The 27546-nt window shown below is 38.3% G+C and overlaps 1 protein-coding gene across 1 annotated transcript; it reads right to left on the bottom strand.

Moving 5' to 3' along the window:
• Window positions 1-1537: 1537 nt before the first annotated feature.
• On the bottom strand, window positions 1538-26068 carry LOC309403498 (suppressor of tumorigenicity 14 protein-like; the record flags this gene model as incomplete). The annotated part of the gene is made up of 17 exons (XM_081997649.1): window positions 1538-1717; window positions 4354-4490; window positions 6078-6349; window positions 7000-7183; window positions 7802-7921; window positions 9012-9119; window positions 14343-14476; window positions 15359-15471; window positions 16496-16593; window positions 18099-18238; window positions 21402-21621; window positions 22390-22428; window positions 22525-22706; window positions 23710-23777; window positions 24710-24834; window positions 25488-25656; window positions 25988-26068. The coding sequence occupies 17 exons, from the start codon at window positions 26066-26068 to the stop codon at window positions 1559-1561; spliced, it is 2349 nt and encodes a 782-aa protein (XP_081853775.1). The 3' UTR covers window positions 1538-1558.
• Between the last annotated feature and the right edge of the window lie 1478 nt (window positions 26069-27546).

Genomic DNA, 27546 nt, shown 5'->3' with positions numbered 1-27546 from the left:
TTAGGCTCAGCTTTACAAACAGAAGAAACTCCAAGGTACAAATGTAGTTCTGATTGCACCTGAGGATTAGAGTTTCAGATCTGCACACGGATTACTGTGCTAGCTCATTCCACTATTTCCCCCCCATGCTGCCAAGGTGGGTCTAAAAATAAACAAGACCACATATTTAAGTACTGTAGAATAAAAGCGTGCTGTGTGGACAGCAATGATTGGTATTCAAATTGCCAGCTGCTTTTTTTTTTTTTTTTTAAATACATTAAAGGTGAAAGCTAAACCACTTCCAAACACGGAACACAATTTTAAGACCATCTAGAAAGACTGTCTTAAGACCATCTTGACAAATCTTTTATTAAACTGAATACCAGCATTCTTAAGTCCCATGTACAGCTTTGGAAACCTTAAATCAGCTAGATTTGGGCTGATTGGCTCATCAGGAGATTATAATTATCAAAGCTAGATTTACTGCTAAGATTAAAGTAATGTGGCTGTCATTCCCTCTTCTATATTTTTTCAGTCGAAGGATGCATCCAACCACATAAATCCCTGCTCCCTTTTCCTTTTATGTCCCTTTCAATGTTATGTGGACACATGGGCACAGCTCAGGAAGAAATACAAGCCAAAAATACTGACCCTGAAACTCTTCTTACTGCAGACCAAGGACATCAGGAAAAGCAGCACGAACCCACCAGGAGCATGCTAAAGTTCACAAAGCATGCCAGAGCTGGGGAAATACACTTGTAATATATTGCAAACATCAGACCCTACAATTATGTTCAAATTCTAAAGAGAATGTAAGAAAACGCCAAAGTTTCCTTTTAATTAATCAAAACTGAGTATTTCTTTCCTCTTGTTTAAACATCATCCCAAAGAACCTAAATGATGCTCTTCCAGTTCTTTAATGAAAATTTCTTGCACCCTAACATTTGTCAGCTATATATCTGATGTTTTGAGGAAAACACAGGAGACAGCCCAAAAGTTACACCCAGAAAGGAACAGTCATGCAGTGGCAGCATAACTAGAGAATGAATTAATCTCAGCTTTGTACATTATACTGATTATAGTATTTTCAAGAAACATGAAATTACTATGTTTAGAATACTGTAACATCACTAAGGTAACATATATGAGTTGAGTATATATGGGATGTGGCCATGAACATGGCCATATTGAATATGAATACATTCATATATTAATATGGCCAGATATGTGTATGTGGAAACATATATAGATATATACATGGCAAGGGAGATGGAAGGAGGGGAGAAGATCTGGAGAAGAAAGATTTGGCTGGATTTTTGTTACAAGTTCTAACTGCTCTTTTTAAGGCAGTGCTGTTTCTGCTGCTGGGGTTAAGGAAGATTAATCTGTAAGGAATATGAAGCTGTGCTGAATCTGAACAGTTACTGCTAGGTGAACAAATGATAATTTCTTCATTACATCCTTTCACAAAGAAACAGTCAATGGCACTTCCATGCTGTATCATCGGAGATGGACATGATAGACTACTGTAGGAAGCAGCTTTCATAAGGGAGATGATCTGCATTTTCTCCTTGGCACATCAGCTTGTATTCCAACGAATCCAGTCAAAAAGTGCTGCCACCTTAGTGTATACACCAGGACGATTGCGCCGACCACATCCTTCACCCCAGCTCACAATGCCAGCAAGGTACCACCTAATTCCCTTTCCTGTGCAGGCCAAGGGACCTCCAGAATCTCCCTAAAATGAAGGGAGTTCAGCCATTAGTGCGCTTACGCGTGCACACTACATACACAGAGCTTTGTAACAAAAGATAGGTTATTTAAGGACAGCAAATACCTTTCCCTCTCTTTCTTAAATTACAACTTAATATTAGACTCTTATTTCTGGGTAGAATGTACCCAGCTAGATGTCAAATTTATTAATTTTATTTTAACTTATGGAAGTAGCAAACTAATCCATATAAAGCAATGGCAAGAAGTTTAAAATATTATTCAATGTTAATGTCCCATTACTGGATTCGTAAAGCAACTGATCACAGGCTGAGCGGGGAGAGGAGAAGACAGGGATGGAAAGTGGGAGTTCTGCTACTATTTGACCATAAATTGTTCACAGATTGAAGGCAGAGCTCTTATGCTGTCTATTAAATAGGAACAGAAAGATACAACACACTCACAACGAAAAAAAACCCGACAGAAAAAAAACCAACCGAAAAACCAAACCAATTAAAACTAAGTATTATCAGCGGTTTCATAATCAAGATTGTGTCTACATTCATGGAGGGAGAAGAAGAACAAAGACTAAGGAATTTGCAAATAAGAACTAGCTTCTCAAAGGGAACATGCAGCTCTGTACAGCAACGTAGAAAGGTACAAATTCCCATTTAGTTCAGTTCATGGGATCAAAATGCAGTTGGCCTCACAAATGCTTTGTGTCCTTCATTGTTTTAACCTTGTATACCTTCTGTGAACAGACCAGTTCACAGAACTCTATGCAGTTATGAACACAGCTCATCTCTGCAGCTGTTCCTTATGCATACAAGGCAGTTGGCAGCCTCCAAGTTGACCCTGGGGTTTGTTTGCTGCCCCCAGTTGGAGCCAAAACATGGAAGACGTCAGAAGAAAGCAGTGTACTGAGAAAAGAGTAACAATAGAAAGCCTTCATCACCCAGCCAAACAAAATTATCTAGAGATAAAAAAAGGAGCCGGAACAGTTCTTCCCCTTTCTCCGGTTGCTGTCACACTGGCAATTTTGATAATCCAAGAGGCTGATCTCAAAGTGACTTGAGAAGTCAGGCTATATACACTGGACAGTTACACTGCCAGTTCTGAAAGACCGAAGGGGCTGTAGGCTGGTGGAGAGGAAGGAACCTAAGAAGAGGAACCGAGACAAAAGAACATCCTAGAGTGATAAGAAAACGGAGTCTGAAACACTAAATGTTTTCTTTCTCACAGTAAGTATCACATCCTCTAAGGATGAAAGGTGTTTGGAAGCTTCACATAACCTGTGCAGTATATGCACAGCTTACGTGTCCATGAAGAAATGAAACACATCAGGATGCTCACAAATCTGGAACTGTAGAAAAAGGGCTTCAGGGTGCTGTGGGGATTTCCTGAACTGCCAAACATCATTCCTCTCTAGTACTGCAGAGGAAATATATTAGCAACTGAAAAGAAGGAGCAAGGATGCTACTCAGACTAAGAACTTAAAGGCCTAGAGGGCCAGCATGCTAGGATTCAAACACAGTATGTCAGAAACTGGATTGACCAATAAGGTATAGAACCAAATCCGTTAAAATGTCCATCTAAATATTCAAGGGCTTTTCTTAAGCAACACATTTTTTGGAGTAACATCAAGCCTCTAAAACAACATGTTTTGCAAAAGAATTCCAAGGTCTAAGGTTATACACGAACTGCACATGAAGTTAACAAAAATAATAATTAATTGTATTAGAACTTAGAAACTGAAGGAATATCCTGCAAGTAGTCTATTCTGTATAAAGAAGTTTGACCCATTAAGAGATATGATCTTGCAAAAATTATCCTATTACATTAAAATAATAAAATTTATATATTACAGAATAATTTTATCACATTACCATGGTCTAAAATCAGTGACACATTTCTCTGACTTTAGTCAGAATAACTGGTATAATGGCGGTGTTTGTAATTTTGAAAGTGTCATAACAAATTTAAGTACTGATAAAGTACACATCTAGTCTAACAACTGAGAAGGAGAAAGAAGGCTGAGTCAAGACAGTTGAAGTATATGCAAAGATCAGTTTCTGAATGGGTGTGCAAATAAAGTAGGTCATATAACTTACAACACCATGATGTAATCAAAACTTGTAATTATACACATGAATGAACATATGAAACTAAAAGGCACCATTGCAACTGTGTTTACCCCATCTAGCTTACCTTCACCTTTTGTATTTCTTTGTAAATATAACAATACGTTACTCATCATACTGTTACAGTATTTTATTAATCCCACACCCAGACATGAAAAACAGGAAAAAATATAAATATGAATAGCAAAAATCGCAGATGGCCCTAACTTTATTCCCTTTACGCTTACATCTCTGTTCTTTTATAGGAAATGTAACTTTTGAAGAGGAAAAAGAATTCTTTGAGACGTTTTGCATTTATCTTTGCAAAGCAACATTTCTCAAGAGATTCAGAGATTATCTATGCCAAATTTCCTTCCTTATTTTGGAAAGCCTTTAATTGTCATGTTATATTAACCATACACTCCAGACATCTCGCTCTATTACTACAGAAAAAAACCAGCCAAACCACAAACAACCCACAATTCAACAGTTTTCCAATGAAAGCAAATATTCCTTTGTAGTTTCTCTACAAGTTCCAGATTACCTGGCATGCATCAACGCCACCATTAAGATTCCCAGCACACAGCATACGTGATGTGATGAGATCATCATACAGCTTGTTGCAAACACTTTGGTTAATTATTCTCACTCGAGCTTCCTGCAGTGTTTTAGCAAGGTGACCTAGAAAAAATACAAAAGGTAATGAAAAGGTTATGGTGGCACAGATTTCTAACAGAGATACCACTTGTCAAAACAAAAGAGAATTGCTCCAACTCAAAATTTATCCAGCTGATGGCAGGAGAGTAATTCCCCTTCCTTCAACTGCTGCCTGCCCTCAGCTTTTGAAAGCTGTTGTCTACACCACCCTCTAGACATTGAGGTCCCTATGCATCACCTTTCCCTTTCCTTAGTCTTTATCCTTATGAGCATCTTCTGCCAGAGCAGTAAAAAAAGCTATGCAAGTGATGAGTATAATACAAGATTGCACACAATGTGACTGATTTTGAATGTAATTTCAAATTATGCCCAAAGCTTTTTGTTATTTGTGCTCCAACCATTGTCCAAGTCCTAGTAAATGAAATTTCTATATTCTTTTCCACGCTCTCACTTCTAGGGAAGGACCTGAAGAATGCAGCTGATGGCAGGGGGAGGTGTAATTAAAAAAATCAAGCCTGTAAGTCTCAAATGATATTAAGAGCTTAATTCTATACTATAGTATTTGCATAAGGTGTCATTGTGAACTAAACATCCTCAGTCATATTTTGGCTCAACAATGAACATAACCCTTTCAACACCTGGCTGATCAAAGGAAGTACTGGGTTGTGATTTGTTTGCTCATTTGTCTCTGAGTGTGGGTTGGGAATGAAACAGGTAAGGTAGAAAAATACGGGTTTTTTTCCACATACAATTATAGTGATTTTTAAATATTACCTACATTATTTTGTTAAAAAGCAAGACATTATAAGAAGGCATCAACTGTAAAGCTATTTGCACTTCATTAGGCTATTACATTATTATCTAGACTTAAATCTTTTTTTAAAAAAGGCACATTAAGAAAGCCAGAATTATCATAGCACACAGCTTCTGATCAAACATGAGGGATTATGTCTCAGTGCAATTGTGGGGACCACTGCAATGCTGAGGAGCTGTCTAAGCCCAGGTTTCAAAACTGGCTTCAGTTTAATGCTGAGACAGGGCCAAGATCCAGTGGGCTCCCCCACTGCCCCTTCTCCAACTCTGTTTGCCTTTTTCCTGCCTCCCCACTGCAGCATGCTACTCCAGGCTGAGCAGGCAGAACTCTTCATGGGACATACATTAAATAGCCTTTGGTTAAGACAGACAAAACAAAAAACCCTCCACAGTATTTTTGCAATTTTTGCTGTTCATGGCCCCATATTGTCAAACAGTCTTAAAGACACATTTTTTCTCTGCAATAGTTACAAGTCCCTTTTTCTTTACCAGTAAGTTTGCTTACGACCTATTCACCAGATAAAATGAGCCATAAGCATGAAAAGGGGCACATTTTTGTAAATATATGATCATTTGCTTTGGAATGGTCTGTGACACCCAAGTAGGCAAATTGTCACTTATCACCTGCCATCCAAGCAGACGTTCAAAATTCACAGACTGTAGCCACGGGGATATTTTCTAGCTTTTTGTAGACCTATTAAGTAAACAAGTATTATTTCTTACTACAATAAATATTTCATTGTTAGAGTTTAAAATTAAGCCAAACTTGCAAGAAGTATATCCAGGAAATTAACATACTATTTTCTTTTATGGCTCCCCAGCCAGTTACATAGCAGACAGTTCCATAAACAAATACTCTAGAGGTGCTGGGTAAACAAATGGGCTGTAGCAGCTCACTGAAGAATACAGGCGTCTCCATTTCCAACAGGGCAATATCATAGTCTGAGATAGATTGATCATACTGTGGGTGGACAATAATCCTTTTGATTGATCTCATAGCTACACGATTGCTCTTTTCGTTAATAGTATGTAAGCCCATATATGCTCTCCATCCCGAAGGAACGGAGTATCTGTAAAGAGAATGTTTTTAGAAAAGTAATGCAGAGTCAGTTCATCCATTTTATCTACTTACTGATATTTGATGAGATTCATCAAAACCAAAGTGAATGGAGTAGAATACCACTTAGGAAGATAGATGCACTACAGTCTCTCTCTCCTAAAATGTTAAGTAACGGGCTATAAGACCAATTCCTTGCAAGGCACCATGCTTTGCAAGTCAGAAAAGTGTATTATTAAACTATATTTCCTCCTTGCCAGATGTAGGAGGTACGTCTTTTCAATTTACACTACCTAAACTGAACATTGCTGAGTTTTACACTCCAGATCAATAAATAGTCCTTTCCTTGGGAAAAAAGGCAAGAACTTCTACTCAGAAAATGCCTCCCTTCTAAAAAAAAGTTATTTTCCCTAACTCCAGCAAAACAGTGTGTTTTACCATGCAAAATTCACTGGAAATTGAGTCAAAATAGTTACTTCAGACACTTAGGACTTTTGAAGCCAGCAGAATACAATATTAAGGGTTCACGTAGCAATATCATGTCACAGAGTTATATCCTTAATTACCTTAACTAGACAAGGAAGAACTACTGCAGACTTTTGAAAGCAACACTGTAAGGTTATTAAACTGAAAATACTCTATGACAATATAACTTCTTCATACCTCACAGAATCAGAATCCAGGAAGCAATGGGCAGCAGATATGAGCCATCTATTGGAAATAACAGATGCGCCACATACATGGCCATGTGCTCCCATCTGTAAACTTGCTTGCCAAGGCCACTTTCCAGATCTTGCATCTTCACCTCCAACAATTCTGGTTTTCTTAGGCTGGTGTCTTCCACAAGCTGATAGAAATAATTTAATAAAATAATAACAAAAACCACATGGTCATTTCACTTTGCTATGGTTAATACATAAATTTTTGTCCATAGACCTCAAAGCTATTAGAAAAAAAAAATATTTTCTTACTGTGCAGTTGGTAAAAAGGTAATGGTCTCACCCATTTTCACTCAATGGGCAGGTCAGTAATAAACCAATCATTGTCTATCCTCCCTTACAGCTGTCTGAAGAGGCTAGTAATTCAAAAAGACATTCAAGCACAATTCTAAGCTGGGTTTTTTCCAAAAATTCACTTGAATTCAATCTCATATCTTTTCCCTCCTTACATATGCAACTCCTTGACTGCATTTCATTCAGCTCAAGCAAGCACTAAGACCTACCAGCTTAATCTCAAAGTGTGCATTGCTCTAAATAAGTCATCATAGACAGAATAGATCAGTGGATTTAAAATGAGACAGTGCAAAATTCAAGTAGAATTTTTCATACAGATGTTACAAGGAGATTTTTTTTTAAATTCACATCTGAATTAAGAATTGATTAAATCAATAATGCTTGACCATAGCACAAATTCCTGACTCAGTTTCCCAAGTCATTAACTAATTTTAAAATAAATGTTACCCCACCACAGTTCATTTCATCAGATCCATCTGCACAGTCTCTTTTCCCATCACACTCAGGATTGGGTTTCAGTAAGCATTTTCCATTGAGGCATTTGTATGCATAAGGGGAGCAACTTTTGTAGGCTGAAATAAGAGCGAGAAGATAGTGTCACATGTTTGGAGGCACGGTTTCAAATTATTAAAAATACTTGCACACTCAACCTACTCAGTAGTGAAAGGTGTTCAAAGCTACACATTCCATTCTGCTTAAGTCACAGTCTATACTGGGGTAAACTGGTCTCTCTGTGGAGAGAGGACAGGGGCAATGTTCCACTCTGATTACTGATCACACTAATTCCAGTCTCCATGGTCCATGAGGAAAGACAGAAGAACCTCTAACTGTCCTCACTCCCATTTTACTTAACTCTAAACTGAGCAAGCTAGGCTTGTCAGATCAGTTGTTTTACCTTCACCAGTGCTACTGGCATTACAAATTATAAATCTTCACAGCAGGTATCATCTGGAAGTCATCCTTTTTGAGTGAAAGTTGACAAAATTGTAGAAAAGCTTTATACCTCCCTCCAAGAAATTTTTGGCTAAGGACTATCAGAGTTTACTATGTGGGAATCCTGACAGATCTCAGCAATAGGCTTTCGTTACTATCATTCTTATTATCAGTTGTTTAGAGAGACCTCTAAACAGTGGAAGGGAGATTGTTTTGTTTTTTTCAACAACCATGGACATACTCCTGGCTACCTCAAGGATCTAAGATTCAACGCAAGGCAAAAATTATAAAGGCAGAATGCAGTAAGACACTAGGGAAACATTAGCTGTACCAGCAATGTCTGTAACCATGGTGTAACTACAATAAAGAAACCACGCATGTGGTGAAGGGAAAAAGTCCCAAAGCTATTATGTCTCTCTCCTTTAGATTATTTGGTACTGATCTGTCAGCAGCTGGGGAAAAAATGCTTTTCTAACGGAATCGCCAGCAAGCTGTGGTTAGGTCATGTAAATAAAATCACTGTTATCTTGGATTTTGCTTCATTAATTTCTTGTCTAGACTCTCCCAAGAACTAGTTATACTCTCCATATTTTGTTTTCACTATTATGAAAATTGTACTTTGTTCTATAAAAAATTATATAGAAATACTACATTTTTACATTAAAATAAGCGTATTCCTGTTTCTACCTTCCACCATCTTTTGGAAAATAGCTAAAAATATATACTTACAGCAGTTGTTTTCATCACTGTCCTCACCACTGCTATCATCATCTTTACAATTCTTATACTGATGCTTACACTTTCCATCACCGGAGTTCAACTGTTCAGGAGTACAACCTGAAGAAGAAAGGTCTGTAAATGCTTTATAATCAAAATAGCTGGGTAGCAGCCATGTGCTACACTCCCTATCAGAGGTCACCTTGATGTTACTGTGCCACCTCAGCCAGACATTACCTTGGTTTTGATAACCTTCAGTGACAGAGAGATTTGTTTCATTAACTAACTTGTGCTGCATTCTCTGACCTTGGATCACCTTCTGGTCAGTCTTTCTGGCACCTCTTCTTTGTTCCCTATCTTCTTTGATGTACAGTGCCCAATTTGGATACAGTACTCTAGCTGAAGCCTTCCCACTGGTGACTGGGAAGATCTTTTCAAACTCCTGTCTTACATCCTAGCGTGACACTTTGAAAACACAACAAAACACCAAACACACAGACGCAGAAAAGCATATGTCTTTGTGCCAGAGTCATCTTTTGAGCCACTATCACCCCCCAGCCATTTCTCAGCAGAAAAGCAACTTAGGCAATCCACGTGTGTATTTGATTACCTAAGTTCAGATCTTGTCTTTATTGAATGGAGTATAATTTTCTCCACATAGATTCTCCAGCTTGTCAGGATCATCTATAAAGCTATCTTTCTTTCTCTTGTGTGGCATTTTTCCTATTTTGTAAGCATCTGCTCTAATCCATCATTTAGATCACCAACAAAAAAACTATGAGATGTCCCATAACAGGTACTGGCAGAATGGCAATAAATAGTAATTATTATTAATAATAAAAGAAATAATAATAAATATTAATTATGTATTAAATGTATAATTATATATTTAAAATAAATAACTTAATAACAATAATAATAAATTCCATTTTGGTAATGAGCCATTGGCAATCATTCTCTGGAAACAGTTTTCTGTATTTTTTCCACTGTGTTTCCTTTACTTACTGATAAGTTTGTCACACAAGACAGTGTCAAAGTACAACTTCTCTATTTATCCTATTGCAGCAGAGAACTGAAACAAAATAAGAAACTCCATGTGGCTTTTTAATACTTTAAACTATTTGTAAGAAGCTAGTTTTACCACTTGTTGCTTTTTTTTTTTTTTGAAGCTTAACTTGTAAATTCTGGTGTAAAATTCCCTTCTCATTTTTTCCTGTTCTCTCACACTGTAAAGAGATGCATTACACAACCTCTTCTCCAGACTCTCATATCTTCACCCACATCCTTCATGTGATCTTAAAGACAGTCACCAATATTTTAGAGATAATTTCAGCCAGTCTCTAAACTTCCTAGAACAAACTGTTTACAGGAGAACACAAGAGATATGAAGAAATATTAAAATGGCTATTAAAAAAAAACAAGGCTGGCTAGTGTCATTTATAAACTAGACTGAAAGTTAGAAAAGGAAATGTTATCTTATTTGGCATAATCTGCCACAGATTTTTATTAAGCAGTTTGAATTAAATAAATCAATATTCACAGAATCACAGAATCACTAGGTTGGAAAGGACCTTTAAGATCATCAAGTCCAACCATTAATCCAGAACCACCATGTCCCCTAAACCATGTCCTGAAGCGCCACATCCACACGTTTTTTGAACACTTCCAGGGATGGCGACTCCACCACCTCCCTGGGCAGCCTGTTCCAATGCCTGACCACCCTCTCAGTGAAGAAATTTTTCCTAATATCCAATCTAAACCTCCCCTGGTGCAACTTGAGGCCATTTCCTCTTGTCCTATCACTAGTTACTTGGGAGAAGAGACCAACACCCTCATCGCCACAACCCCCTTTCAGGTAGTTGTAGAGAGCGATAAGGTCTCCTCTCAGCCTCCTCTTCTCCAGACTAAACAACCCCAGTTCCCTCAGCCGCTCCTCATAAGACATGTGCTCCAGACCCCTCACCAGCTTCGTTGCCCTTCTCTGGACACGCTCCAGCACCTCAACATCCTTCTTGTAGTGAGGGGCCCAAAACTGAACACAGTATTCAAGGTGCGGCCTCACCAGTGCCGAGTACAGGGGCACAATCACTTCCCTACTCCTGCTGGCCACACTATTGCTGATACAGGCCAGGACGCTGTTGGCCTTCTTGGCCACCTGGGCACACTGCCGGCTCATATTCAGCCGGCTGTCAACCAGCACCCCCAGGTCCCTTTCCGCCGGGCTGCTCTCCAGCCACTCCTCCCCAAGCCTGTAGCATTGCATGGGGTTGTTGTGGCCAAAGTGCAGGACCCTGCACTTGGCCTTATTAAACCTCATACAGTTGGCCTCTGCCCATCGATCCAGCCTGTCCAGATCCCTCTGCAGAGCCCTCCTACCCTCCAGCAGATCAACACTCCCACTCAGCTTGGTGTCATCTGCAAACTTACTGAGGGAGCACTCAATTCCCTCATCCAGATCATCTATAAAGATATTGAACAAGACTGGTCCCAGAATCGAGCCCTGGGGAACACCACTCGTGACCGGCCGCCAGCCGGATTTAACGCCATTCACCACAACTCTCTGGGCTCGGCCATCCAGCCAGTTCCTCACCCAGCGAAGAGTAAACCCGTCTAAGCCTCGAGCCGCCAGTTTCTCCAGGAGAATGCTGTGGGAGACACTGTCAAAGGCTTTACTAAAGTCCAGGTAGACAACGTCCACAGCCTTTCCCTCATCCACTAGGCGGGTCACCTGGTCATAGAAGGAGATCAGGTTGGTCAAGCAGGACCTGCCTTTCATGAACCCATGCTGGCTGGGCCTGATCCTTTGGCTGTTCTGCAGATGCCCTGTGAGCACTCTCAAAACCAACCGCTCCATAATCTTCCCTGGAACAGAGGTCAGGCTGACAGGCCTGTAGTTCCCAGGATCCTCCTTCCGGCCTTTCTTGTAGACGGGCGTCACATTGGCAAGCCTCCAGTCTTCTGGGACCTCCAATTAGAAAATTACTTAGAAAATTAAATTCACATTCACTGCCTCACTCTAAGGGTTGAAAGTGATTCATATTTGCTACCGATAGTGAACATCTTTTCAATTTGTTAAGGTAATATGTTTTACACAAGAGGATCTAAGGAGAGAGAGAAGAAAAAAAGGAAAAAAAGCCAAAACCAGGCATTCTCCTTAGTATTATAACTACAAATTTCCTGACATTAAAATGTTGCAGGAATTCATCTCTGTGCTACTACACTCCAATTTTGTTTCTGATGTTAACAAGTGCTTTATCAAATACTTTTCAGATTAGCAATTTCATTATGAAACAGCCTTTCACCAAGAATTTCTTTCACTTCACTTAAACACTTAAACTAGGTAAAAAACACCTAGTACCGATACTCAGGTGTTTCTTTGAAATGTATAAAAAAGGTTTTTTCTCTTCCATTTTTTTCAGATGTGCCAGCAAAAAAAGCCCCAGACATTGGCATACCCACACAGAAAGACAATCTGTGGAAGATTAAGTAGCAAAGAAAAATTTCCTGTTTCTGCTCAGGTCAAGCCAACTTAAATTTCTTCCCCCTCTAGCACCACAGGCAAATTAACAGCTAAAGGAGATTGAAGGACCAAACACATGTATCCCACTTTCATTTAATCAATTATGATCTGGAGTCATTTAGTCCTCTTCACTGCCTTGCAGGTGACACTGGTGGGAGGAAAGAAGATGCTACGCAGCCAGCACTAGCTCAAAGCAAGAGTCTCTGTGTTCTTTTCACCATTCCCTGGAGTTATTCAGCTGATGGCTGGCATTTGTCTTCCAGGTCGACTCTAAGAGCAGAGCCTGTGATTTTAATAACCGTGCTTTGGTAGGTGCCCAACAACAGGAAGAAGCTAATCTGATGTGGGTGGCTGCAGGTACTAAAGATGTGGGAGAAAATTAATCTTTTTTTCCCCTCTCTCTCTCACTATTGCTACAGGCAATGCTCTTGTGGAAGACCAGTGCTCTCAATACACTGTGCTCTCTCAGACACCCCTCCACAAATGCCTTTACTGTATTGTCTTCATACTGACACATCACAGCTACGCTACCCATCCTGGTGAGTCTTAATACAGCTCCTTCAGATTGCAACTGAGGATTGATTACATGACTTTGAGCCATCTGTTTGCTGGCTTAGCACTAGAAATGGAGCAGAGCACACAGAAAGTAAAGACTTGTATACAAAATAAAGACTGGGGATTTTCTCTGTAGAGAAAGGTATTAGGCTTTGACTCGTCTCTGAACTGTTTTTGAGGCAGTAACCAGAGTAACCACAGGACACAGTATAGTTTGTAACTTTTTCCAGTAGGAAGAGACACACAACGATGGAAAAATAAATCCCTGAAAATATCTGAGTCCTATAGAATGACTGACCATAAAATCTGCCACTTATTTCTAATGAAAGACATGAAGCAGGAATCTATACCAGAGATCTTAATACATAAAAACTTCTAAGTCAGCAATGAACAGAGCTATGCTCAGTCAAGCACGCTTGGGATCTGAAGAGGTTTCAAACACTGAACTAATCTCTCGAAATCACAGAGAACTTCAGCCACCTAGAAGTTAATTTGGAAAAAGACCTTGGTTGGCATAGAAACAAAAAAAAAAAGAGAGAATGTTTCTGCAAACTACTGAAGAGAAGGAATTTACAAAGTATATACTGTAGATGTGATATTTCTTAGAAAAAGATACAAGTAAATATATACATGTTTTCTGAAAATCCTTGTTCCACTTTCTGGAAACCCCTCCCCTCCAAAAAACAAACCACCAAAACTAACACTACTCCAAAAGCTCAGAGACTGGGAAATCTGGAAAGGTCTGTAAGAAACCCAGTCATATTTCCGCAACACTTGTTAACAACGGGTCCTCCTTGACTCTCAGTGAAAACTTAAATAGTTTGTCTAAACCTGGAAGCTGATCCAGCACACATTGAGTTGCTATTTTAAAGAAAAAACTAACCATTCATGCTTAACTCCTATTGGCAGGAGTTATGTTTAAAACCTCTCTGCCATGCTATTTTCATGTCGCAGCTTGGCTATTTTAAGATGTTAGAGAAATACCAAATAATTAGATCTCCAGAAATTGGGAAATTTTTCTTTTGCTTCCCACTTTACAGAAATGTTGTTAAAAGTTAGAAAATAAGTACTAGCTTCTAAAAGCATCTTTTATCTAATTTTGTACATTTGTTTGTTCAATTAAATACATAACAACATTTTAAACATTTCTCTCTTGCAATTAAGTTAAGAAAAAAAAAAATCAGGTCAATTTGTATGTTGTTGGTCTATCAAGCATGGTTTCTCAAAGGTTTCTCCTTAAAAATTGAAGTGCATGTTTATTCACTTACGATCTGTGTGACTGAAGGCTTTGTATTCAATATAAAACCCTCTGTGGGTAACCAGTTCATCAGAATGGAAGTTGATTGTGACAGAATAGCCATATTCTCTGTTTCTGTTGTTTTCTGAAAGAGCTTTACAGTATCTAGCAAGGCAAAAGTGAGAATAATTAATTTCTAACCAAACTAACCATTACCATCCAGTTACCTTTCTTTTTACTAAAGGGTTTTAAAGTTTTTGGCATTGGTACAATACAACAAAGAACAGTTTTTTTTTTTAATGTTAAAATAGCTCAACAGAAGAATTAGAAAGCTTATTTACAAATGCCTTCCACTCCACAACTTTTCTGGGACTAGCAGAATTTAAAACAAAACACAAGATGATCAATGTCAGAATCTACCTTACAAATAAAACCACTTCCAGGCATTCTTGATTTCAGATTTCCCATTTCGGTTTGCAAACCCAAATGGTTACAAATCCTGTAATGGGGTCATACAGCCAAATCCAACAGCTGTTGCTGGTTTCAATACGCTCCTTCCAAAAGACAAATCACTCTAGTACCGTTTTGTTGTGAGTTTGTTTGTTTTTAACTTGTCTTTTTAAGCACACACATTGAAATTTGTCTTATTTACAGAAAACAGTTACATTCACTGAAGTAAATGCTATAGAAAATGAAACTTCAGATGACACAAGCTCTTCACCCATTGCCAGGAATTTACAGTTCAACTGAGCTGCATAAAATCCTGCAGTTTTCTATGTCATGGCTCTAAAGGGGAACAACAAAGTGAGTAAAGGCCTAACACTGTAAAAAAACCCAGAATGCTTAAATTAACATAATGACAAATATTCAGTAATAGGGCAGGACTAAGAACTTTATTCTGCCAAAATTCAGTGGAAACATGCCAATTCTTGTTGGAATGTATCTTTCTGCACTGGAAGTGGTGAGATGCTTTTTTCTTAAGTACAGTATGTTGCTCAGAACATCAAAGTGCAAATTAGTATGTCAGAAAATAGTGTGTTTACTCACCTAATCCCATCAATTTCTAACCAGTCTTTATCACATTTACTGGACCCTGGAGACTTCTCTTGAATTTGTATTATGAAGATTTTTAATGAGAGCTTGTAACCAGGCAATGGTGCCTAAAAATCAAAGGGTAAATATCCTGACGCACACATCCACAAAATGAAAAGGCCTGTGCTTCTAAGATGGTAAATCTTGTTTTACTTATTATCAGAGTGAAAATATTACAATTTTTATTATCCAAATAAACACCTTTGAAAAACAAAAAAACTTCGCTATTTTAAACATGTATAAAAATCTTTTTAAACCCAGCTTGTACCAGACTGTGCCTGATAAAGGAGTGTAAGCCTTCCTGCAGCCAGCATAAAGCACTATATCTGAGGTTCATGTTACGTGCTGCCACGTATTCCTGTAGGTCAAATAAGAGATTTAAAATACCTATGGCTGCTGGTCACTCAATTGCATTAGCTATGAACCTTTGTTTTAGAAAGACTTTTTCTTCTCTTTCTTGCATATAGATGAGAGTTTTGTGTTACAAGCTGCTAATAATTTTCATTGAGCATGTGAAAGGTAGAGACTTTTACCAACTCATAGACATGAAGACCATCCTTTTCCAGTGAAAGTCAAAAAACAGTAGTGAAATGCTTAACGGAGCAACAGATAAACACACCAGGAGGTTGGTGCAAATCATGAGCAGATTTTAAGTCCTGCCAAAGGGTTTGCTGGAAATACAGAGCATTTCTGAAAGAGAGAAGGTCCTGTTTCTGCAGAGTTCAGGGAAATACAGTGTGGTCTCCATCACTTGATGCACGATTTACATGACCATTTTTTCTTTCTGACATAGAAGCAAAGCCCTGACTATTAGGAATTTTGTCTGGCTGCTAGGAGTTGTCATCTTACCCATCACTTTGTTTCTGTCATGAATAATGTACTTAACCTTTTGGAATGTGGCAATGTTTCCCTCCCAAAGCTGGCACTTGACATAGGACAGGAAAGAAATGGGTGCTTGAGAAGCAGTCAGGTGCAGTGGTCTTAGTATGTTTTCCCTTCATTTCACCCACATTGAAATCCATTTCTCCCAATTTTATGTCTATACCACATAAAGCAAAGTCACCACTACTCAGAATAGTTCCCAGCACTTACTCTGATGATCCAGCTGCAGTCAATGTTTGGTGGGTAGTAACTTGGGTAATAAGGGGAACTCAGTGTCCCATTCCAGGAAATATAATGACCACCACACACTGGGGGAGAAATACATCAGCAAGGAACACAGTTATCTCAACTGGGCTGCAGTGTACAGCCTACCTCACTTGCTAGGACCCTTCTCTACGTAGAGAGTTAGAAGAATGGATTGTGACAGTATTAAACTCACGTTTTGCCTGTATTAACAGAAAATCATATAACTTCCACTTCCCCATCACTCTGAATTTCTCTTATTTTCGGATCAATTTACAATTAAGGATAAACACAAAACACCTTCCTCTGACTGGAGGTTTTTTTAAAATGTTCTTTTGTAGTAAGTGGAAGAAGCCATTAAATGCAGACACAACAGACCTCTCCCTTCCAATTTACTTCTGATATTTCCGTAGATATTTTCAAAAATTAAAAAAACAATTAACCCAATGAAGTGAAACCTTTGATTAATTTCACTTAAACCAGGTCGTTTATGTGTCAGTTCTCAGTCTGAAAATTCAAGCCACATTTGAACAATTTCTTTGAGGTTTTATTTTCTACCAAGAACTCTCCTAGATATGCAGTCCCTAGTGCTTTTGGTTTCCGTTCGCTAACATAGTAAATGCAAACATGAATATAACATAAATTAAGACAATTTTGAAAATAACAAAATTTTGTGGCAATACCTGGGCTATATGTCACTTGGAGTGTCCATCTTCAGGACAGTGAAGCAATTCTAATTTGTAATGTGCATGGGATGAGTATTTGCCTAAGCAGCATCCACAGAGACATAGGCTGAAATGTGTAAGCTTTAGAGAAGTTTATCCACACGCCATCCCCTATGATTTGTTCCACAAGTTAAAAAAAAATAGTCACTTGCTTTTTTGTCAAAATTCTTTCCCTTAGACATTACAAAACAAGCGTGGCTAAGCTTTCATTTGTGGAGTCCCTGTGTCTCCTGTAAAATACTACAGTTTATCATTATTCAAAATATTTCACTAATAACCCAGAAGTCTTGCAAAATTCATAGTACTCCATAGGTATGGAATATACTTCTTGGATCTTGAATACACTTTTCTGATGCAGTTTACTACATTGAACAGTGCTTTCAGAAAAGGATCAAAGACATATTAGAAGTAAGCGTTTGCTCTTGTTTTCCATTTTCATGAAAGACGCATTCCCTGAGCTGGGAATGGATTGCCAAAACTGATAAAAGTACTGCTCTGCCACTGGGGCTATCTAGGTTTGGCTAGATATATAGCACCTGTAGTGCTATCTGGCTGGCTGCTCTGTTAGCGTTGTGTTACCCATCTAGTAAGAGTAACATCTGGGAAAGATGGCTTGGGTAGTAATCAGGAAGACAAAACAATCTCCCAGACCAAAGGGTATTCTCTATTCTTTGTTCAGTTTTCAGACTTTTTTTTTTTTTTTAGTGAATCAGAATGACAATTCCCTGACTTACATGCCAACATTCCCTCCACCCAGATATGTTCTGGCAATATCAACTTTTTTTAGAGGCAACAAGAGAAGTAAGTGGGCTTACATCAGATGGTAGTTTCTATTAATTACTTACTAATTTTAGGAATGGCTTGAAAGTGGGCTTTTAATAAGTTGCTTTCTTCTCTTCGGTCCAGAGAGAAGGTAAGCAACATTACATTACTTGATGAAGTTAAACGTACAAGAGGAGGAGTCCAGGCCCCAGGTCCACACCATCTGAAATATTACAAAAATTGTGTTAAAAAAAGTTTCCCACATTCCAGTCATCTTTGCTGAGAAACTGGACAGAAGTAACACTGATCTGGTCATCTGTGTTTCAGAAATAATCCCTTGGCTACCACTTCCTTTTTATTCTTCCATTCAACTGATACTACAGAAGACACTAGAGTTTCCCAACATTGAGGCTGAGTCACTCAGGGTGAACATGACAGATATCCTGGCCTAACAGATGCCTTGGATTTTTCAGACCTGTACGAGCATCAGAAAGACAGTGCCAGATTATGTTACTTCAGTAGTGATAGTGGTACTGAGTAGCAGCGGCTAGCACTGAAAAGGCAACAAGTGCCAGTGCAGCAGTGTGTACAGCATCTATGCAGCAGATAACGAGCCCAAAGTATTTTCAGTCTATTAACATTCAGCTTGGTTCCATGTCACAAAAGCTGTCACACAAGATGTGGAGCCCCATGCATGGCAGCCATTTCTTCTTATTGTTCTTTTGCTTAAATAATGAAGAGTTAATTATATCCTGAAGCTTGAATACTTACTATCACTTGTAATTTGAGGTGCTATTTCTTGCATCTGTAAATTCAGTCTTATATTTCTTCCATTTTGAAATCCACAGCATATGTTGGATTTCTTTTCATTACTTTACAAATCTGCATGTGAACAATTTCTAAGAGCGTTCTTTTTCTATGTACAGAAAATTAAAACAATTAAGATCAGACCTCACAATAAGAGAGTATTTCCATTACACCCCTGCATCAAGTTCTTTGATTTGTCACTGAGATCCAGAATGACAGCACTAAAATAAAATTTTTGAACCTTAAATTGAAAGTAGTCCTCGTCCGCTTTTAGCAGGCTATTCTCTGCTCCCATTTCATGTGAGGCACTAGACAATGGATCTGTAGTTTGCTTCTCTTTTGCAGACATCATTAGATCTTTTTTATCATAATACCCATCAAATCCTTTATAAAATGAACAATTTGAGTCCCCTCCCCACTGCTACATGGAAATTTTTCAGTGTCTTGATCTTCTACCCAGTTGGCAGCCTGGCCTATCTTCTAGCTGTACCTTTTGTCACAATATCATCAGAAAAGCAAGGCAAGCATATATGAGAAGAGTTGTCCACATGAGACACCTACTTTTACAGTACATTTCACAATCTTAGCTCACTCTTCAGTATTCGTCACTGAACAGCTGTATTATTGCCATTTACAGAAACTGGTGAGAATCTTTTTAGTCACCATGTGTGATCCTAGAACTGAATGTCAGGAAACAATGGCTGTAGTACAATAATTCCTGGCTCTCATGGATACTGGAGATATTATTACTAATTCTACTGCATCTGTCCTAAGCATGTGCCTAGCTACTTTTATCTTAAGTAGAAAACTAATAGGCATCTGCAAAACGACACATTTGCTAGGCTGGCAATAAAAGTAAAAGTCTACTGTTTTGGAGGCACCATAGGGCTTTTATCATCATTTGAGTCTCCAAATTCTGTTCCAGTTCTTTAATAGACAGACATCAGTGCACATTCTTGAACTTTCTGTTTTACAGCTAACTGCATCGATGTTCTCTGAACATGTTACTTCATACACCTGTGTTGGTTTTTCTAGCTTCCAGGTGCTTTCATGCATGTGAATGACTACACTTCTGGTTCCTAAAAAGTCGAGCCATTGCTAATAACGCACAACAGAGTAACAGTCTTGCAATAACCCATAGTCAGCAGAAGAGATGCAGCCCAGCACCAGAAACGGGATTCTCCATGTTATGCTACAGTCCGAGACCAACTCCTTACAAAAACCCCGTGCTCACTCTGTGCCTGGCTTTCTGACAGCCTGTCAGCAATGGCAAGCTCTTGTACCTTGTTGCATAAGGAGAAAGACAAGTCTGTAAATAGAGCTGAAGAGAACTACTTATTCATTTGAAGGAAGTTAAAGCACTACTAAAGTGCATTTCAGATACTGCTAACCAAATCTGCATACTCAGCTAAAATTTCTTTAAAAACAAAAATTCCCCCCCCTTGAAACCATCTGTGAAATATGTTTATCTGATTCGTGTGATGAAGTGTAATCTTCTGTACTTTCATGGATTTCTCCTGCACCATAAAAAGGGATATTTTACAGGAGAAAGTTAAACTACTTTGCTGGTATATCAGCTCAAACCAGTTTGACCACTGACCGCATAGTATTGTGTAAAGAAAGCACATGCATAAGGTTTGGGGTCATCCTGGGGGCACGCCAAGGAAGATTCGAGAAGACTCTAGCAGGAGAAGAGGGCATGTGCTGAAGAAGACACGCCTGTTCATTAATATGCATTAGAAGACACACCTATTCATGAATATGTATTAGCGAACAGGATCATGCTGAGGAAGATTCTAGAAGGACAAGAGGGCATGTGCCGAAGAAGACACGCCTATTCATGAATATGTATTAACAGACAGGATATAAACCAGGAACAGGAACTGAACCGCGTGCGTCTTGGTGGAGCAGAGACTCCCGGCGCACCCAGCACTGTTTGCTTGCCTCTATTCACTTAATAAATTGTAAATTTGAATTGGAATCTTGTTTGGGACTAAATCATTTATAACACATCCATCCACAGATTCTAAAACTTGTTGACTTAGTTTGTTAATGAAGACAGGTTCATGGTGGATAACATGTCTATACATGAAATTTGACTTTGAAAAGCAGGAGCAGTGTGACCACTGAAGGTTACAAGATCATCTGATCTCACTTATGCAAATGGACTACACAGTGACACTGGGGATAGAGCCTTCCATAGACACAACACCCCTGTTATGAGCAGGGATTTGCCTGTGACTGGACTGCTATAAAACATGTGTTTTCTAAAAGTAATAGAATACAATACTCTAAAGAAAATTAAAGTCTGTATCTTTTTCAGTTGTGACAGTAATTGTATGAAATTGAAACCAGTAAAAATTAGTCACAATGCAGAATAAAAGCCACAGGAATTTATAATTCATTAGAGGGAGGAATAATACGGAAGACCTTTTTATAACCTTATACAAGATTTTTAATTAAGTTGTATTTGGAGTCTTACATTTTTGGAACCCTCTTTGATATAACTTTGATATTGCGACAGTTTCAGAGAGTTTCTGTACATCTCAGTAGAACATCTTTGTTCTGTACTATCATACCTTGTAATGATCTTGTTCTGCAGAGGAAGAAGGAAATCATATGCTGATAAGTGGTGTGATGCACAGCTCTCTGGAGTGACACCATGCAAAGTGATAACTACCAGTCTCACCACATAGTTAGAAGGAACTCGCAGCCTCCATTGATAAAAAGACTTTTTGGGATTCATCAGAGTTAGAGTCCTGTTGTTACCTGGCTTGGCGTACAGGTCAAAGGATACTGCTATACAAAAGAAGCTAGATCAGTGGCTGAAAAACTGTTAAGTTGAAAGATAAATTAAGTTATTGGGTAAAATTTCAGAAAAGGCAGCAACAATCTCCTACCCATACTCCTTGACTACTCTAATATCTTCTTCCTTTACTTTTAGGACTCTATTCCCTTTTCCCTACCAGGCTGCATCACCTTCTTCCCCTGCCTTGGCCAAGGAAGAACACCACCTCAACACCATCAGCTCATCATACACTCAGCAAGCAGGAAGGGACTTGGCTGCAATTGCTACCATCTCTGCTTGAAACCTACCACTTTCTTTGCCTTTTCCTCTTTGCCCTTCTCCATGCAATGAAACACTAAGAATATGAAGTCGATCTCGAGGTGTGCTTGATATAGAGAAACCACGCAAAGGGAATTAAAGCTCTACAGTATTTGACTTATCACTAACTATAAATAACCCAAATTATCTAGTCACAAGGCAGCTAAATTATTTATAATTTTATATAGTAGCTTTTTAAAAGGTGCCAAGAAAAGCAGCCACAGCTCATTGCAATTCAGTGGGAACTATTAAATTTCAACCATTCTAGTCAGAACACCAGAATAAAAGCTGTAATGCATTTTCATCTCAGTCTTTATTTGAAACACAGGCAACAGAGGTCCCTAGTCTGGTTTAGTTTGTAGGCCCTACAGATACAAGAATAACTGGAAAAATGGCATTTTTGTGTTACAGGATTTTTTTTCCCCCCAAAGTGATATTAGTTGGGATTGAAGAGTAATTACCTGATTTTAGCATCACATCATATTCTGTGGAATCTGAAACTGAAATTTAATAACTATCAGCTACACAAATCGAATACACAAACTAGAGAAAGAAAAATAGAGGGAATAGGTATTAAATGACAGGTACATTGTTACCAAAAAGCTCCATTGTAATAAGATCAAAACCATCTTCCCCAGAGGAACTGAACACGTGAGCTGCTTGTTTACTACCGATTTCTTTTCTTTCCACTGGTGTTAATTTTTTAAGAGAAGCAACCATATCTTGTGGTGCCCAGAACGTATTCCAGTAGTAAGCTCGAAGTCCAGATTCTCCTTCACTGTGGAGGGAAAAAAATGCATTATAAATACACTCTAATTAATATTTTGGACATGCTTTCCACTGGTCTGCATTTTTGGTTCACACAGTTTTATAGCCAGTTGAACTGCTGTGCAGAAAGTTGCAGCTAAACACAGTGGAAAAGTGCTCTCTTGTTTAACAATTGCTTTTTCTATACAAAAGAAATGTTTCAGAAATATGCTGCTTAAACAGTAACACACCCAGGCTGAAAACTACACCTCATGGAGAATCCTTGCAATTTTTTCTATTGAATTGGATGTTTCCATCCCTGCTGCATAATTATACACTTTTAAGACCATATTACTGTTACACATTTTCCTTAATATTTTTGAGTCTTACATCATATGACAATATAATTTTCTGTCCCTATATTGATACAATATTTCACACAATTCTTGTTAAAATAATCTGTATGTGTGCACACACAAAATATTACTTAAATGATTCAAAGGAACCATCCATCACAGTCTTCCTTTCAAAATGACCTATGGACTGACCTTTCAGAAGTTTTCAAAGCCTAGCAGCATAGTAGTCATCTGCTCAATGTATTTACATTTCTCACCAGAAGCTTAAGTAGAGTGTCCTGGCCAGAATTATACCTTTAAGTATTATTTTGAGAAGTTAAAAAGGAACTTCATTTAAATAGACAAAACCAAAATAAGTTTTGACAAGTGACAGAGAAAAAAACCCTGCTGAACTGTGATTTCAAAAATCAAAAGTCGTTAAATAGATTACAGAGCAATCTGCAAACCAAGTCACGATTAATCAGACTTGATTTCTCCCAACGATTCTACAGGGCAAGACAGAAATCATTACTAGCTTAGCTCTTAGCTCACATACTCAAGTGCATTCCTGCATTTTTCATTCGCTGTTAAGGAGATCTGCACATTCTTCTAGATAACTAATTTTAAATGCAGGAAAAAAGGTAAGACAAACACAATCGAATATCTCAAATTTATACCACATGTTGAAACAGAACCCACCTGAAAGCAGCGACTTCAGATTTCAAGTAGTACTTTCCCAAGGAGGAAGACTTATATGATTCTGCAAACTGACAGTTAAATGACAAAAGAAAACGTAAACAGTGTTACATTTTAGTGTCAATATAATCTCTTATGTTCTAAAGTATTTGTTTTATTTCTTCCTTTCTCCTTCCTCACCTCCCTCCTATGTTACAAGCATTATCCATTACTTTCACAAAATATATCAAATAAGAAACGTAAATGGGTGTTCATTTCCACTACAAAAAAAATTACTTTTAAGTCACATCACATTTCAAGACCACAGAGATAGATAACTCTTGATAGTTAGCCATGAAAAAGACGACTTTACGAACACATTTATATTTTTGTTTCAGTCTTTAAATTTCCAGCATAGAATATGGACATGAGCAACTTGTAGTGGTTGTGCACAAAGTAGCTTTGAGACACTGGATTAGCTCTTTTGGGAAATACACTCTAACAGAGAACTGCTTTGTATTTAAGACTGCTGTTCACATGTACCCAGGAAACAGTATTGATCTCACAAATAGGAACTCGCATAAGTGCAAGAAAGCAAGCATTGTTGTGGGGGATAAGGGAAAACAAAACAAAGTTAAGCATTGAATTTGAGCTATAATTAAAAAAAAAAAAAATCAAAGAAAAAATGTAGAGAGGAAGAGTGTTTGAGTAAAGTAAAACAAAACAAAAACCACACTCCTAACTCCTTTAAGAAGAATAATTTGTCCATAACCTTGAAACCCACAGGTTTTATCGCCTAGGAAGTGTTGGCCTTACTGTGAGACTGAACTGCAGCTGGCTAGCTACATTCCTAAAGCTGTACACAGCTGAAGCACTTGCTAGCTTTAAATTTACTATTTTTAATGAAAAAAAAATTGTGACTAACTGAAATTATGACTAACTAATTGTGAGTCTTCACCTCATTCCCAATCTGATTCTGTAATTAATATTTTTAAGTTATTACTATACTTATGTGGGAACTTACATAATTTTGGATTGCTTCTGCTTGCAGGAGGAATTTCTGTGACTTTGGATCATTGAGGTCATTTGTGTAAGTCATGTTAGGAATTTCTACACTTCCACCAATATAAATAAAAGAGAAAGCTGGAGCTGAGAAAAAAAAAGAGGGTAAAAATTAGCACACCTAATAACATTATGGAAAAGCTTGCAGAACAAGAAGCTTGCAAAAGCATGTATTTGTCCTTGGCATGGGTACACATTAGTTCTTAAGAGAAACACACAGAAATAGCCAGAGTGCCAGGTCAGTCCCATTAATAGAATAATGCCCATAAGGAAAGGAGAGGGATGAGGTACAGGTTCAGACAGGCAAGTTTTAATTTTTACAATTCCATTTTTTGTAGCGCTATCCTCCTGAACAGATATGATTTCAATGGCTATAAGCTGAGATCTAGGGAGGAGTGTACATAAGTTAGGTACCCTTTCTGTTTTGAAAAAGCTAATAGAAGATAGACAGTTAATTCCTATAGGTTCTTGGGAAAGATAACAGTTACAACAATGACAGTAACCACAAGCAGAAACAAAAAACTTTGAGGTAGAATATATACCTTAATTATTCTTGTGCAACCATCAACTGCTAATTATTATGCATTTTGTTGCCTAAGCAAAGACATTAAGGAGAAGGGAAAATCTCCTTTATACACACATTGTGTGCTTAGCTGCTTAGTGCAGAGCTTTTCATACTAATCTTTCACACAGTGCAAAATACCCGTCCCATCCAGATCACACTGGGGAGTAACACTTACAGAACGAATAGTGCAGGACTAGCACAATTACTGTAACTATTAAAGAAACTATAAGCAATATTCCTAGAAGCCATCTTCTCCAGAAACACAACCTCATCCATTCAAAGAGATGGTACTTCTGACACAAGCCCCCTTGGTAGGGAGGGCAGTAGTGAATATGCGGACTTTCCTAGAGAAAGACACAGGAAGGCATCAATCAGTAAGACAACAAAAGAATAACTATGGTACCATATTTTAGTATATTTGCCCTTTTAGTTTTTAAAGGGGATTAAATTGAAATGATATATTTCATGTTATTGGCTATGCCACACACGAAACCCACATATTTCTCAGCTGCTTTTTTGTGGAATGCATTTCAAGCTGTGTAAGTGGGGGGGAAATTGCTATCACTTTGGTTAGGATAAATTTGCATACGAAGAGCAGAGATCAATACACACCAGAGTGGGCAGAGAGATCATTTACTGTGTTCCTGCTGTAAAGCTTAGCTTAGTATCTCTTACCTGCCCCGCAGTCTGCTCAGAGTCGTATGGAGCTGGTATGCTGTACACAGAAACCCGGCTGGAGGGGAAAGCCTGTGTCATGATGCCTTGACAAATGCCTTCTGACAAACCTAATAACAAAGCCCTAAATGAACCTCATTTTTAAACATAATCCAGAGTAGCATACTGCTCTCCCCACCATGCACACCAGGCTTCTCTCATTTCCCCTTTGCCATACTGCTTGAAGTTGGAGCCAGCTGATCTGCAATCAAAGAAGGTGGGGAGGAAAAAAAGTTACCATCACTGTAACTCTTTGTTTCCCTAACTGGCTAAGTAGGATATGGATCCCATCATTTGAAAACAGATCAGCTACCCACTTCCTTCAGAAATACAAGAATAGGAAATAATTTATGACACAAAAGCAAAGGACATGCAAGCAATTTACAGGTAAAAAGTCCCTGAGCAAGATAAATGAGGCAACTTCTAATGAACACCTGCAGCAATCCACAGAAATATTTATGAGAGAGAAGAAATGCACAATTCCACAGACCACCTGAATTTTCCAGCCTCAAGCTGGTACCACAGAATAAACGTAGTTGCAAAGTGATTCATGTTCACATTTCCTGAAATTAATGTTTGAAGTCAGCAAGCCAACAAGTTCAGGGTATTCTGCATGTAAAATAAGAAATTCAAGGATGTGTTTGGGGAAATAACATATTTTATACACGGAGGGAGAGACAGATCACACATGCATAAAGAACAAAAACTGAAAAAACAAAACAGGCCCAAGAAACCTCAGCTCCAGAAAAAAAATTGGAACAAACCAATCCCAACAAATGGAGACTTACAAAAGGGATTAATTGGAAGGCAATCCTCACAGCTCAGGAATGCAAACTGCAACTGTAGACTGACTGCTTTGTTCAAGTCCTCTGTTTTTCAGCAGCCTATCTCCGCTACACAGACAACCTGCTGATTGACTGATCCTTTGCCCCATCCTTCATGGAAAAGAAACCCACAGAAAAAGCCTAGAGGAAATAAAATCTCTTTTGCATCATCTCTAAAAATCATATATACAGTCAGAGAATCTAATTCCACAGCTGTTTAAAATACCTCTCAGATGGTAGAAGCATTGGTTTTATTTGGGCAAGGACAATACCACCATATTTACTCATCTTGTTAAGGTTGCCTGCAGATAAAAAATTCAAATTCTAAAGTGGATGAACTGTGAATAATCTTGAATATGGGAAAAATTAAGGCAGGAAATAAGAGTTAGTAGCTTCAAACCATGCAGTTAATTAAAATGGAAGTTGGAGAATAAATAAGACTAATGTTTTCTTCCATGCGTAAGCACAGACCTTCTGATCTCCAAAAATGAGGGCTCTGTGGATTTGAGAGGATTGAGTTCACTTTCTGCAATCCCTTCTCTCCCCGCTTTTATCAGCTGTTCTTGCTGGAGGAGGTAGAAAAAGTAGTATTTCAAGAGTACTAACATTTGATTGCTACTTCACAGTCACTACTGTATTGGGCCATACACATCTCAGAGGAAACGACCATGACCTAAGCTCTGTCTCTAGGTAGTC

This window comes from Phaethon aethereus (genome assembly GCF_964289735.1).
Source record: "Phaethon aethereus genome assembly, chromosome: 1".
Lineage (NCBI taxonomy): Eukaryota > Metazoa > Chordata > Aves > Phaethontiformes > Phaethontidae > Phaethon > Phaethon aethereus.
This window is presented reverse-complemented; position numbering and strand designations above follow the sequence as displayed.